Here is an 11,112-nt window from a genome sequence, read left to right as displayed (position 1 = left end):
CATAGCCCGGCAAGAGCTTGAGGAGGCCACGGAGGAGGTCGAGCAGCTGCGGGAGAGCCTGAGGGAGGCAGAGGAGGCGAAGGGGGAGCACAAGAGAAGCCTGGAGCTCCTCCAGCTGGAGCGAGACAAGCTGAGAATCTCGCTGGACAAGCAGGAGAAGCTGACAGCTGACGCTCAGCTGGCCCTCCATGACATTGGAGGAGTCCAGCGAGAGCTCAGCAACGCGAGGAGGCGGGAGGAGGCGCTGGAGGAGAGGATCCGAGGGCTGAGCAGGGTTGGGACTCGCGAGCTGGCGGTACAGCAGGCGGTGCAGAGGATCGAGCTGGCAATGGAGGCCATGGAAGGGGACCTGAGCTGCATGCTGTGCACGCAGACTATGGAGGAAGCGGTAGTGCTGCAGCCTTGCGGTCACTCCATCTGTCGCTCCTGCTGGCTCCGTCGCTCTGACTCTCGTTGCTGCCCGGAGTGCGGCCGCGGCCTCCTCGTCATGGGCGCCTGCGCCAACCGCGCGATCGAGACTCTTGCAAGCAGGGTCTCGTTCCAACTACAGGCAGGACCCTCCCTCCCTCCCTCCCTCCCTCCCTCTGAACGGGGGGGGGTCGCCCTTCCTCCCTTCCCTATCTCCCTTTACTTCCCCATCCTTCACCTTCCTCTTATTCCCCCTCCTCCTCCGTCCCTCCTTCCTGCCACTGATGAATCCGACAGGAGCTGGAGGCTCTGCAGAGCGAGATGGAGGGGGGGGGAGTGAAGTTTTTGTGAGTGTAGATAAGAGCAGAAACATCAACTTGAACGAGCCTCCTTGCCCTGTGCTCCCTCCCTTCAAGGCAGAGAGATCTGAACCTCCTCGTCTTCATCGGTTCTCCTCCTCCCCTAGCTCACCCATGGGCGACATGAGAGGCTGCGATGCTGAGTCTGCGCGCCCCCGCTGGGACTGAGCAACAAGCATGAGTCACTTACAAGCTCCTTCCTTCCTCCGTCACCGTCTCTCCTTCTGCCATGCCGTCACAAGACAAGAGGCATGCAGGAGAAACATCACCCCCAATGATCTTCGCCAGCACGTTTCCTCCTCCGCCTCCTCCTCCTCCTCCTCCTCCTCCTCCTCCTCCTCGCTACTCGAGAGTCAGAGGCATCAGAGCACAAGCTTGACCCACCTTAGGCAGGACGTAGGGCTTTGGGGGGGAGACACGGGCCTCGTGCACCTCCACAGAGACGTCTGGCACAAGGTGAGAGGCAGCTGAGCAACCCAGCAACGACGACGAACAAGAGCACGAGCACGAGCACGAGCACGAGCACGAGCAAGAAAGAGGAGCAGTGGCAGGAGCAGGCAGGTCCGCACTCTCACCTTGCAGCTCAGAGTTGCTGTCGTCCAGCTGGTAGGGACTTTCCGGGTCATGCGCCTCCTGTTGGCTCTGTGATGTCTGTCTTAGAACCAGCCCACCACCCCCTCACCATCCTCTCTGCCTCTCCTCCCTCCTCCCTCCTCCCTCCTACGCATCATCTGTGCCCTCTCCTCCCCTTTCTCTCACGCATCTCTTCTTACTCGATTGTTTCTCGTCGTGTCCTGCACTTCAATCTTGCCATCCGCTTGCCACGTCTGAAAGCAGTGAACGAGAGACGAGATAGAGCAAGAGCGCGAGAAAGAAGAAGAGAGACAAAGAAGGAGCGAGAGAGACAAGGAGAGAGGGAGAGAGGGAGAGAGGGGCAGGGAGGAGGAGGCAGGGAGGGAGCGAGGGAGAGGCAGTGGTAAACACATCACTCACCTGCTTTCCATGCGATCCTCCGACATGATTCATCATTAGCTGCAGATATCTCAGACTCCCTTCCTCCTCCCTTCCTCCCTCACCTGCGGAGGAGGTGACGGTCTCCTGCGCTGATTTAGAAGTAGCGCGCTGTTCTTCTCCCATCGATGCATGGCGGCCCTAGGAGAGGTCAGAGGCTGCGCGAGCGGGCGAGGGAGGCAAACAGGGCAGCGTATCTCCCGATGTTCTCCGCGGAAGGAGGGTCGAGCGACCTTGCAGCTAAGAAGTTTGCGTTGTTCATGACTCTGGAAGAGGCATGGTGATACTTGTCGCTCCTCCCTGACTTCTCCTCCGCCCTGCTGCCTAGTCGCCTGCGACTCTCTTCAGCGCCTGCTACCACCAGCTCCTCCGCTCACCTTCCTTCCCCTTCCCACAACTCCGTAAATTGAGGAAATTCGGTCTGCGCGATGTAGCTTGGGAGGCAGCAGGAGATGGACGAGGCGACTCGAGCGATTCTGTTGATGTGGTTGGGGTACTTGAACTTGGGCGCGAGCATCCCGGTCAGCGTCTGGCAGCTGTCAGGGAGGAAGGAGGTGGGAGGAGAAGCTCACGGCAGAGAAGTGGTTGCAGTTTCGACGAAGAAGGTCGTAGCCGTTTCCCGGCCAGTCAGGAGCAATCTCAGCGAGTATCTCCTGCAGTTGACTGTACGTCTTCCTCGTGTAGCACACGAAAATCTGCTCCTTCAAGCTCAGATTGTCCGGCAAGATGCCTGTGTCATGGCCAGCCAGTCAAGGAGAGGCGCAGGAGGAGGAGGAGGAGGATACCGTCTTCAACGAGCTGGTAGAATGGTTTCGACTCGAAGATGCCCGAGCTGGAGTTCGCGTGTCCTCCGAAGGCGATCTCAACACCGAAGACTTCGATGGACGAGTGAAAGATGCAGATGCCGCAGCAGCTCAGGTACTTGTTGAGGGGCGTCAGACTGTACACGTTGAGGTAGACCCGCTCCCGCTTCTTCAGAACCGAGTTGTGCAGGATCGTGTTACCAGCCTCAAAGCTCAAGGACGGTACCTGCTACGAGTTAGCGTTGCACCCTATCCGCCTCTTGCAGCAGGGGGAGAGGAGGCAGACCGGGTTGACTGCAGCCTTCCGGTGCTGCTTTATCTCCTCCTCCGTGAGCTTTCTCGCTATTCCAGCCATCCCGGCTGCACTGTTGAACCAATGAGTGCACGATACAGAACCCAGGGCACCAGGTAGAGCAATGTGTAGGCCTTCAGTCATGAGGACGGTTGAGGAGGGTGAATGCAGTCAGCGACGAGCACTTCATAATGTGCAATGGAATGTGAAGATGTCGAGAAGTGACAGAAAGAAGATTGAAAGAGAGCGGCAAAGAGAGAGCTGCTTTCATTCTTCCTTGCTCAGCATCACAGTCATTCCACTCCTTGAAAAGACTTCAGGTACCTACCTACTTCCACGTCCATCCTTCTCCTCTGATTGCTTCCTTCCTCCCTCTCCCTCTCCCTCTCCCTCTCCCTCTCCCTCTCCCTCTCCCTCTCCCTCTCCCTCTCCCTCTCCCTCTCCCTCTCCCTCTCCCTCATCCTCATCAACCACTGAAGTCGCTCGGGGTTTGGCAATGTGCTCATCTTTAAATTTGAAATATGTTGATTATCTGATATTCAACATTTCAAATTATACAGGAATGATTGGATTCCAGGTCGGTCACTCGGAGACTCGAGAGCCCAGCGGTATCTCGAATGCCACGGACGGTCCCGGCAAGCCGGGCCCCGGCTGGCATCCGCCGGGGAGCACCTCAGTGCCGCAGCAGTGCCCCGGTGTGACGGTCGGACACCACGGCACCGGGCTGACTGGTGAGGATTCAACAGACTGGAACTTAAGTCGAACTTCCGAATCCCCGCCACTGCGAGATGAGCATATTCATGAAAATATCCAGCCCTCTTTACTAGCCCAACACTGTAATCCATCTAAATCTGAACCTCGCTTGCTCTTCAAGTAGCCAGCTAAGTGTACTGAGCTTCAAGGCTTACTTCTTGGCAGCAGCGATAGCCTTGATGATATCAGCAAACTCCGGCTGGTGAAGGAAGGTGAGCTCAAACCGATACAGGTGGGCAAGATTCCATTACCTTGAGGGAGGCACCGCCAACAAGGAATCCATCAATGTCGGGGCAAGCGGAGAGAGTAGGAGCGTTGGCAGCGTTGGCAGATCCTCCATACTGGGCCCGTATATGTAAGCAGGCAGCATGACAAACAGAACAAGTTCACCTGGATGCGGATCTTGCTGGCCATGTCAGCGTTGACGGTGGCGAGGTAATCGCGGATCTGAGGGCACAAATCAAACTCCCCAGACCTTGGTGGACCTTAGCTGTATACCTGCTTGTGGGTCTCCTGTGCCTGCTCAGGGGTAGCAGTGACACCAGTTCCTGCACGCATGTTAGGAAAAAGCGATGAAAATATTACAAGCGAGTTACCGATGGCCCAAACAGGCTCGTAAGCGATGACAACAGTCTCGGGCTTGAGGAGATCCTTGACCGGCTCGAGCTGGCTCTTGCAGACATCAAGAGTCTATAGCAAGCTAAAGTGAGAGGGACAATCGCTCAGACTGATCGAATCTACCTTGTTAGCGTTGCGCTCCTCAAGCTTCTCTCCGATGCAGAAGATGACCTTCAACCCCTTGGACAGCGCATACTCTAAGCAAATGCAGTGAGCCTCACGACTCTGATTTCCACCATTCCAGCATACCCAACTTCTGGCGGAGCATCTCGTTGTCCTCCTTGAAGTACTCACGACGTTCGCTGTGGCCGAGGATGACCCACTTGGCACCCATGTCGACGAGCTGTCAACACTCCAATGAGCCTCCCTGCCCCCTGCTTCCTAACCGCATGACTTGCCTGATCGGCAGAGACCTCTCCGGTGTAAGCACCATTGCCCTTGTAAGATGCTATCAGCTTCATCAACAAGAGCAGGAGAAATCCACACCTTGAAGTTGCAGTTCTGTCCAGAAACCTCAATGGGGGCCTTGACGTTGTCCACGACAGAGCCGAGGTGCACGGCAACAGGAGCGACAACCACCTCGCAGTCAGTGCAGTCCATGCCATTGAGAGAAGTGACAAGAGCGCTGACTCCAGCCTTGTCGAGGTTCTGGACAAACAGTCAGATGAGTCGAACCTTGCACACATGGATGGACAGCTGCTATCCTGCCCTCACACGGTGATGAGACTGGCTGAACATGTATCCATATGGATGAACATGGATGAACTAATCCGGTCTGACATTCTTTACACTGATATGCAATATGAACATACAACCTATGTTCAAAGGTCTTCACTTGCGCATCATCGAAATGCCGGACGTGACAGCAGAGGAAACAATCCAGAGGCCGTAGACATGGATGTAAAACGTATCTCTTGCTCTACTCTCTTCTCTTACGATCTTCTATTCTTTTGCTGAGCTTGTTATCTGTCTTCTTCGAATTGCATGCTTTACTCACGCATTTCCAGTTGCCGCCAACAATGGGTTTTCGCGCCATGGGTTCCACGTGTATGATTCTTCGACAACACCCCACCCCCTTTACCGACAAGAACAGCATCACCCCCACCTAGTCTAATAGACGCATATACCCCCCACAAGTAGCAGAGATCCGGTGGTATCGGTACTACCCCTACCCCAGATTAGGTCGAAGCCACATTGCCTTGCTCTCTCTCAAGCTGACATTCGATTCCTTAGAACCACCCCTACCCCGTTTTGAAATATCAAACACACCGGTAGGATGCTTTCAGACCGTTCGTGTAACATACCCCCACCCTGACTAAATCGGTAAAACTACCCCTACCTTTTACAGGGTTGATGACTACCCCTACCCACTGAATTAGGTATTTGTACCCCTACTCACAAGCTCTACACCTCATCGGTCTTCTCTTTTTTTCTGCCGCCAACGTCATCTTGCCGTGACCCCCCGGGCCCGGGCCCGGGCCCGGCCGGCCCGGCCGATGGACGTATCTCTTTGAGTCAGATTACTGCTGACTTCAGAAGTACGACCACCCCACCCCTGTTGTGACCTCCCCCCGTCTCAAAAATGTCACAGGCGCAAGGGAAACTACGGGGGTAATGGTATAGCATGATTGATATGGAAATAGGGGGTAGTGAATGGGTGGTGTCAGCAGTTCCAGGGGTAGGGGGTCTGTGAACGTACTGATCTTGAGGGGAAAAGAGTGGGTAGGGGTGGAGGGTAAAGGGTATGGGTTGTGGTTACGACTGCCCGAATGAGTGAAGTCCATGCAGTCAGTGGAAATAAGCGCAAGGAAAAGAGAGTGAAGAGCGGAGAGGTCGGGGGAAGAGACACGACGGGGATAGAAGAGGAGAAGGAAAAGGAGAAAGCAAGCCGAGAGAGAAAGATAAAAACCAAGTAAAAGTTGATCATGATGACGTATGCGAGCAAGGGTTGCATCCAATGATTCACACAAAAAATGAGCCTGAGTTTCATCATGGGCGTTAGAGATCTCATCGATTCGGAATTACCTTGATTCATTTAGAAGACAGAGAGCATATCGAGCCTTTGTAAGGCAAATACTCTAGTTTGTGCTCCTTGCGGCAAACATCAGATATTGGGTTCGGCAAAAACTCATACGTCAAGAACGATGATTCCAAGAAGACTTGGAGCGTTGAGCAATAGATGGGCTACGCGGGTTTCGAGATCAATCACTTTGAGAGCGAAGAGTGTTCCTCGTAAGGAAGCGAGACGACCACAAAGTGAGTTGACACGGTCACAAGTCGCCAAGGATCATGAGAAGTATGTTTCCAGAAAAGGACAGCACTACATGACTGGGATGCAGATGCTAGTCAAGCTTCCTGTCTTGCTGAGACAGTGCGACAAGGATCGGGGGTTTGATACAGAGGGCTTTGTGTCCGGCTACAGAGGCACTCCTGTCGGAAGTTTGGACCTTCAGCTGATGAGGATGGAGAAGCTCATGAAAGAAATGAAGATCACTTTCATTCCTGGCATCAACGAGGAGATAGCAGCTTCCAGCGTTCAGGGCACACAGCAGGCATGCGTACTGCAGGACAAGACCGTGGATGGAGTGTTTGCAATCTGGTACGCCAAAGGTCCAGGAATTGACAGGAGCGGCGATGCGATCAAGCATGCCAACTATGCGGGAACGACGAAGAGAGGAGGAGTGTTATGCCTGGCGGGAGATGATCCTGCGTGCAAGTCATCGTCTCTATCTCATCAGAGCGACTTCAACTTCAGGGACATGAACGTTCCCATCCTTGCACCAGGATCAGTTGCAGAGTTGCTGGAGTACGGGGTGTACGGCATCCAACTATCGCGCTTCAGCGGCTGCTGGGCAGCGATGCGGGTTACGTCGTTAATGGTTGACAGGTAAAGTCACACGCCTGATACGCCTCCACGCTGAGCCTTCAAGGCTTTGAGGGCAAGGAAGACTCCTTGTGTCTCAAGAGCTGAGAATGTTGCTGCCCCTCACTGATGTTGAATGTGAGAGAGTGTGAAGCTTCTTGCAGTGCAACCAACGTTAACTTTGACAAGCTTTGTTACGAGACGAGCGACCCTCCTCTCACCGACTTTGCGATGCCGAATGGGGGGCTTCATCTTCGACTCCGCGACGACTGGATCTCTCAGGTGAGCTGCTGCTTGTGCGGTCATGGCTGAGGGTCAGCAGGACGTGAGGATGTACAAGCATAAGCTCAAGGCGGTCGAAGCCTTCGCTTATCATAACAAGTGGGACAAGGTTCAGGCTGCTGGGAGGAGGAGGAACGTAATGATGCCTCCAGGTGGTGTGGGGTGATCGCAAGGGAGGCAAGCTGGGGATTGTGACGGCAGGAACCATTGCGTATGACGTGATCGAGGCGATGCAAGCGATGGGAATCGACGAGCAGAAAGCTTGTGAGTTAGGAATCTCAGTCTACAAGGTGAGACAAAGAGTTTACACTGTTGCTCTGACCTTTTCCATGCTCGTTTCCCATCTGTTCTTGCTTGTGAAACTTTTCTGATTCCGGTTGTTCACACACATGATTCATCTGTAGATTGCTCTGGTTTGGCCCGTCGACTCTTTGTCCTTGTCGCACTTCGCTTCATCCAAGTCAGCAGTGCTTGTGGTGGAAGAGAAGCGCTCCTTCCTGGAGTCGCAGGTGCTTGCAAGATCTGAGGCGGGAGGGGTGCTCACGCTCAGCAGCTCAAAGACATCTTATTCAACTCGCCGGTCCGACCGAAGGTGATCGGCAAGCAAGATCTTGAAGGAAAGATCCTGCTGCCGGAGGAGGTCGACCTCTCCTTGCTGCACATCTCCAACGCCATTCGCCGAGCGCTGAGACTTCTGAGCGACGAGACAGTCGAAGTTCCTCCTTCGTTGCTGATGCTCCCTCCTCAGCAGCAGCTCGCCAACGTGGGGATGAAGAGATCTCCCTACTACTGCTCGGGCTGCCCGCACAACTCCTCGACGGTGCTTCCAGGAGGCAGCTTCGCTCTCGGGGGGATAGGATGCCACACGCTTGCGATGTTCATGGATCGCATCAAGTTTTTCTCTCCCATGGGAGGAGAAGGTGCAAACTGGATAGGAATGAGTCCCTATCTCAAGAGCAAGCATGGTGCCTTCCTTCTTCATCTACTTCATTCCTCCTCCTCCGTCCCCCCCACCTTCCTCCATTTTCCCCGCCCCATCTCCCTCCTCGCCTCCCCTCCTTCAAATTGGATCACGTCCGTCTTCGCGCTTTTACTGAGCATCTTTCAGTGTTTGTGAATGTCGGCGACGGATCTTTCATTCACTCCACCTCGATGGCGGTGAGAGCATGTGTAGCAGCTGGCGTCAACGTCACCTTCAAGGTGCTTTCTCAGCTCCTGCCTCGTCTCCTCCTCACTCCCTCCTTTGACCATCAGGTTCTGCACAACGGGACAGTCGCGATGACGGGGGGTCAGCCCAACGACACGGGGGTGAGAGCAGATCCGGAGGTGATGGGGGAGCAGCTGCTGGCGGAGGGAGTCAAGCAAGTGACCATCATCGCCGACAAGCCGCGGGAGCACAAACGCTCCTCTCTTCGCGTCCTCCCCCGCCAGGAGCTCATGGCCGAGCAGCTCCGCCTCAGTCAGGTCCAGGAGATGCCCAGGATGTGGCAGGCGGACTGACGAGGAGGCAGGTGGAGGGAGTGACCGCCATCATCTTCGACCAGGAGTGCGCGACGGAGAGGAGGAGGCGGCGGGTGAGGAAGCAGGAGGAGATGAAGCGACGGATGTTCATCCATGAGGAAGTCTGCGAGGGTTGCGGCGACTGCGGCGTGCAGAGCAACTGTGTGGGCCTGGCGCCCAAGGAGACGATGCTGGGAAGGAAGAGGATGATCGACCAGTCCAACTGCAACGCTGACTACTCGTGCAACAAGGGGTTCTGCCCGTCCTTCGTTGCGGTCGCAGGAGGAAAGCCGAGGAATCTAGAGGATCGAGCCTTGAGGAGGCTGAAGCTCTCGGACTTCCCTGTGCCGGAGCCGTGCTCGTCCTCTACTTCTCTTGCCCCCGGGCAAGTGCACAGCATCCTCCTCTTCGGCGTCGGAGGCTGCGGCATCATCACAGCTGGAGCCATCATCGGCCGTGCTGCACATGCAGCTGGACTTCGCGTCAATGTTTTGGTACTGGAGGAGGGGGAGGGGGGAGGAGGGGGAGGCTGACTCGAGAGCAGCATCAGGTGGGTCTGTCACAGAAGAATGGTTCCGTGAACTCTATGATCAAAGTTGCTCGTCCAGATGAACATGCTTCAGAGTAATCCTCTTTCCTTCCTCCTTCCCCTGCTTCTCTTCGTCTTCCCTCGCTTGTCCGCCTCCTCTGTCATCTCCTCGTGTTCAATTCCTGTCCTCCCCTTCTTTTATTATTCTCTTTCAGGTTCTCCCTCCTCTCAGTTCGAGCTGGGACCCGAGCAGTCGATGCTGTCATCGCGCTTGACCTCATCTCCGCCTCCTACCCCGCCAGTCTCGCCAGCATTGGACCTTCCACACGCGTCCTGTGCAATACGCATGCGATCATGCCAGGAAGCTTCACCAGGTGCGAAAGGAGGGGAGGAGGAGAGGAGGAGAGTGAGGTTGTGCGAGTAGCTGAGGTGCTGGCAGAGATCGGGATCTTTCTTTCCCGACTGAGGACATGCTGCTTGGCATTACGCAGCGAGCAGGAGAGAGCAACGTCACGAGGTCCCAAGCCCCTCCCTCGCCTCCCCTCTCACAGCTTGTTGTACCTGCAGCTCTGAGATGTACGCCCTCTGTGAAGACCTCATCGGCGATGGGGGTAAGGTCAACGTTTTCTCGCTTGGGTTCGCCTACCAGAAAGGCATGCTTCCGCTCCCCCGCCACAGACTCCTCGAGGGCATCCGGGAGACGGGAGTCGCCGTGGACCTCAACCTGGCGGCGTTCGAGTGGGGACGAGTGGCTGCAGCAGAGAGCAAGAAGCTGGAGGAGGCGCTCTACGGGGAGAGCGGGAGGGAGGAGGTGGTAGAGGACAGGCAGGACCCGGAGAAGGTGAGAAGAGACAGGAAGCAGCGACTGCGATCATATCAGGACGAGGCTCTGGCGACCAAGTACGAACAGGTGAAGGAGGAGGAGAAGAATCCAGTGGATGAGAACGAGAAACAGGCGGTGGAGGCGATGGAGGAGGCAGAGGGACGAGCGTCAAGCAGAGTGAAGAGTCTGACGCTGGCGGTAGCCACCAACTACTACAAGCTGCTGGCATATAAAGTGACCCAGGAAGGGGGGAGGAGGGGCATGACCACCATGGCAGGACGAGATCGAAGTAGCGAGACTGCTGAGCGACGGGAGGCTGCAGGAAGAGATCGACAAGCGGCTAGAAGGAGCGAGAGGAACGAGAGGCTCTCGAGTCGTGACGCTGCAGCAGGCCCCTACTCCATGACCTTCTTCCTCTCCCCTCCCTTCCTCTCCCCGCGCGACAAAGTGACCGGGTAGCAGCTTGCTCTCTCCGTCCCCTCCCCCTCACTCCTCGTCGCCAGGCTGCCGATGAAGATTGCTCTGCCTGCATGGCTCGTCCTCCCCTGCTTCAAGCTCATCGCGGCTCTCCGACCTCTCCGTCGCTCCTTCCTTAACCCATTCTTCTTCAATCCTCGTCGACGTCGAAATCTCCAGGTCTCTCCTCTCCTCTTCCTCCCTCCCTTACCTGCTCCTGCCCATCCTTCTTCTCCATCCTCGTCGTTCGGACTTTCCCTTCAGTCTCGCTCGGCTCTTTTTCTTCCTCCTCTCCCCCAGTGCCTCCTCTCCCTCCCTGCTCTCATCGGACGCAGATGCTCGCAGAGTACGAGAAGGACATGCGGCTGGTGCTCGAGCGACTGCGAGCGATTGAGATGAGCAAGTCCAAGACCAG

General features: G+C 55.8%; 3 protein-coding genes across 3 annotated transcripts; 1 reads left to right on the top strand and 2 right to left on the bottom strand.

Moving 5' to 3' along the window:
• Positions 1-2,151: 2,151 nt before the first annotated feature.
• GUITHDRAFT_68146 (hypothetical protein) lies at positions 2,152-2,738 on the bottom strand (the record flags this gene model as incomplete). The annotated part of the gene is made up of 3 exons (XM_005836001.1): positions 2,152-2,307; positions 2,351-2,479; positions 2,574-2,738. Coding segments are annotated over 3 exons (450 nt in total), but the record flags the coding sequence as incomplete, so codon positions are not given.
• A 903-nt stretch (positions 2,739-3,641) lies between these two features.
• GUITHDRAFT_151608 (hypothetical protein) lies at positions 3,642-5,295 on the bottom strand. The gene is made up of 10 exons (XM_005836000.1): positions 5,242-5,295; positions 4,731-4,892; positions 4,643-4,681; positions 4,494-4,587; positions 4,368-4,441; positions 4,223-4,316; positions 4,125-4,174; positions 4,017-4,073; positions 3,878-3,967; positions 3,642-3,825 (listed from the first exon to the last, which is right to left on the bottom strand). The coding sequence occupies exons 1-10, from the start codon at positions 5,278-5,280 to the stop codon at positions 3,778-3,780; spliced, it is 747 nt and encodes a 248-aa protein (XP_005836057.1). The 5' UTR covers positions 5,281-5,295; the 3' UTR covers positions 3,642-3,777.
• A 1,273-nt stretch (positions 5,296-6,568) lies between these two features.
• Positions 6,569-10,647, top strand: GUITHDRAFT_105160 (hypothetical protein; the record flags this gene model as incomplete). The annotated part of the gene is made up of 14 exons (XM_005835999.1): positions 6,569-7,131; positions 7,272-7,389; positions 7,430-7,498; positions 7,542-7,679; positions 7,794-7,898; positions 7,943-8,354; positions 8,498-8,589; positions 8,644-8,853; positions 8,901-9,383; positions 9,434-9,513; positions 9,634-9,792; positions 9,858-9,935; positions 9,986-10,475; positions 10,519-10,647. The coding sequence occupies 14 exons, from the start codon at positions 6,569-6,571 to the stop codon at positions 10,645-10,647; spliced, it is 3,126 nt and encodes a 1,041-aa protein (XP_005836056.1).
• Between the last annotated feature and the right edge of the window lie 465 nt (positions 10,648-11,112).

The sequence above is a fragment of the Guillardia theta genome, assembly GCF_000315625.1.
Source record: "Guillardia theta CCMP2712 unplaced genomic scaffold GUITHscaffold_19, whole genome shotgun sequence".
Lineage (NCBI taxonomy): Eukaryota > Cryptophyceae > Pyrenomonadales > Geminigeraceae > Guillardia > Guillardia theta.
Note: the sequence above shows the minus strand (reverse complement) of the source record. Positions and strands in the feature narration are given on the sequence as shown.

Coding starts and splice junctions, on each gene's coding strand:
- GUITHDRAFT_151608 (XM_005836000.1), bottom strand. CDS start 5,280: ATGGCGCGAAAACCCATTGTTGGCGGCAACTGGAAATGC. Junction 4,175..4,222: donor CGAGCCTGTTTGGGCCATCG/GTAACTCGCTTG, acceptor ACATGCGTGCAG/GAACTGGTGTCACTGCTACC. Junction 3,826..3,877: donor TTGGCGGTGCCTCCCTCAAG/GTAATGGAATCT, acceptor TTCCTTCACCAG/CCGGAGTTTGCTGATATCAT.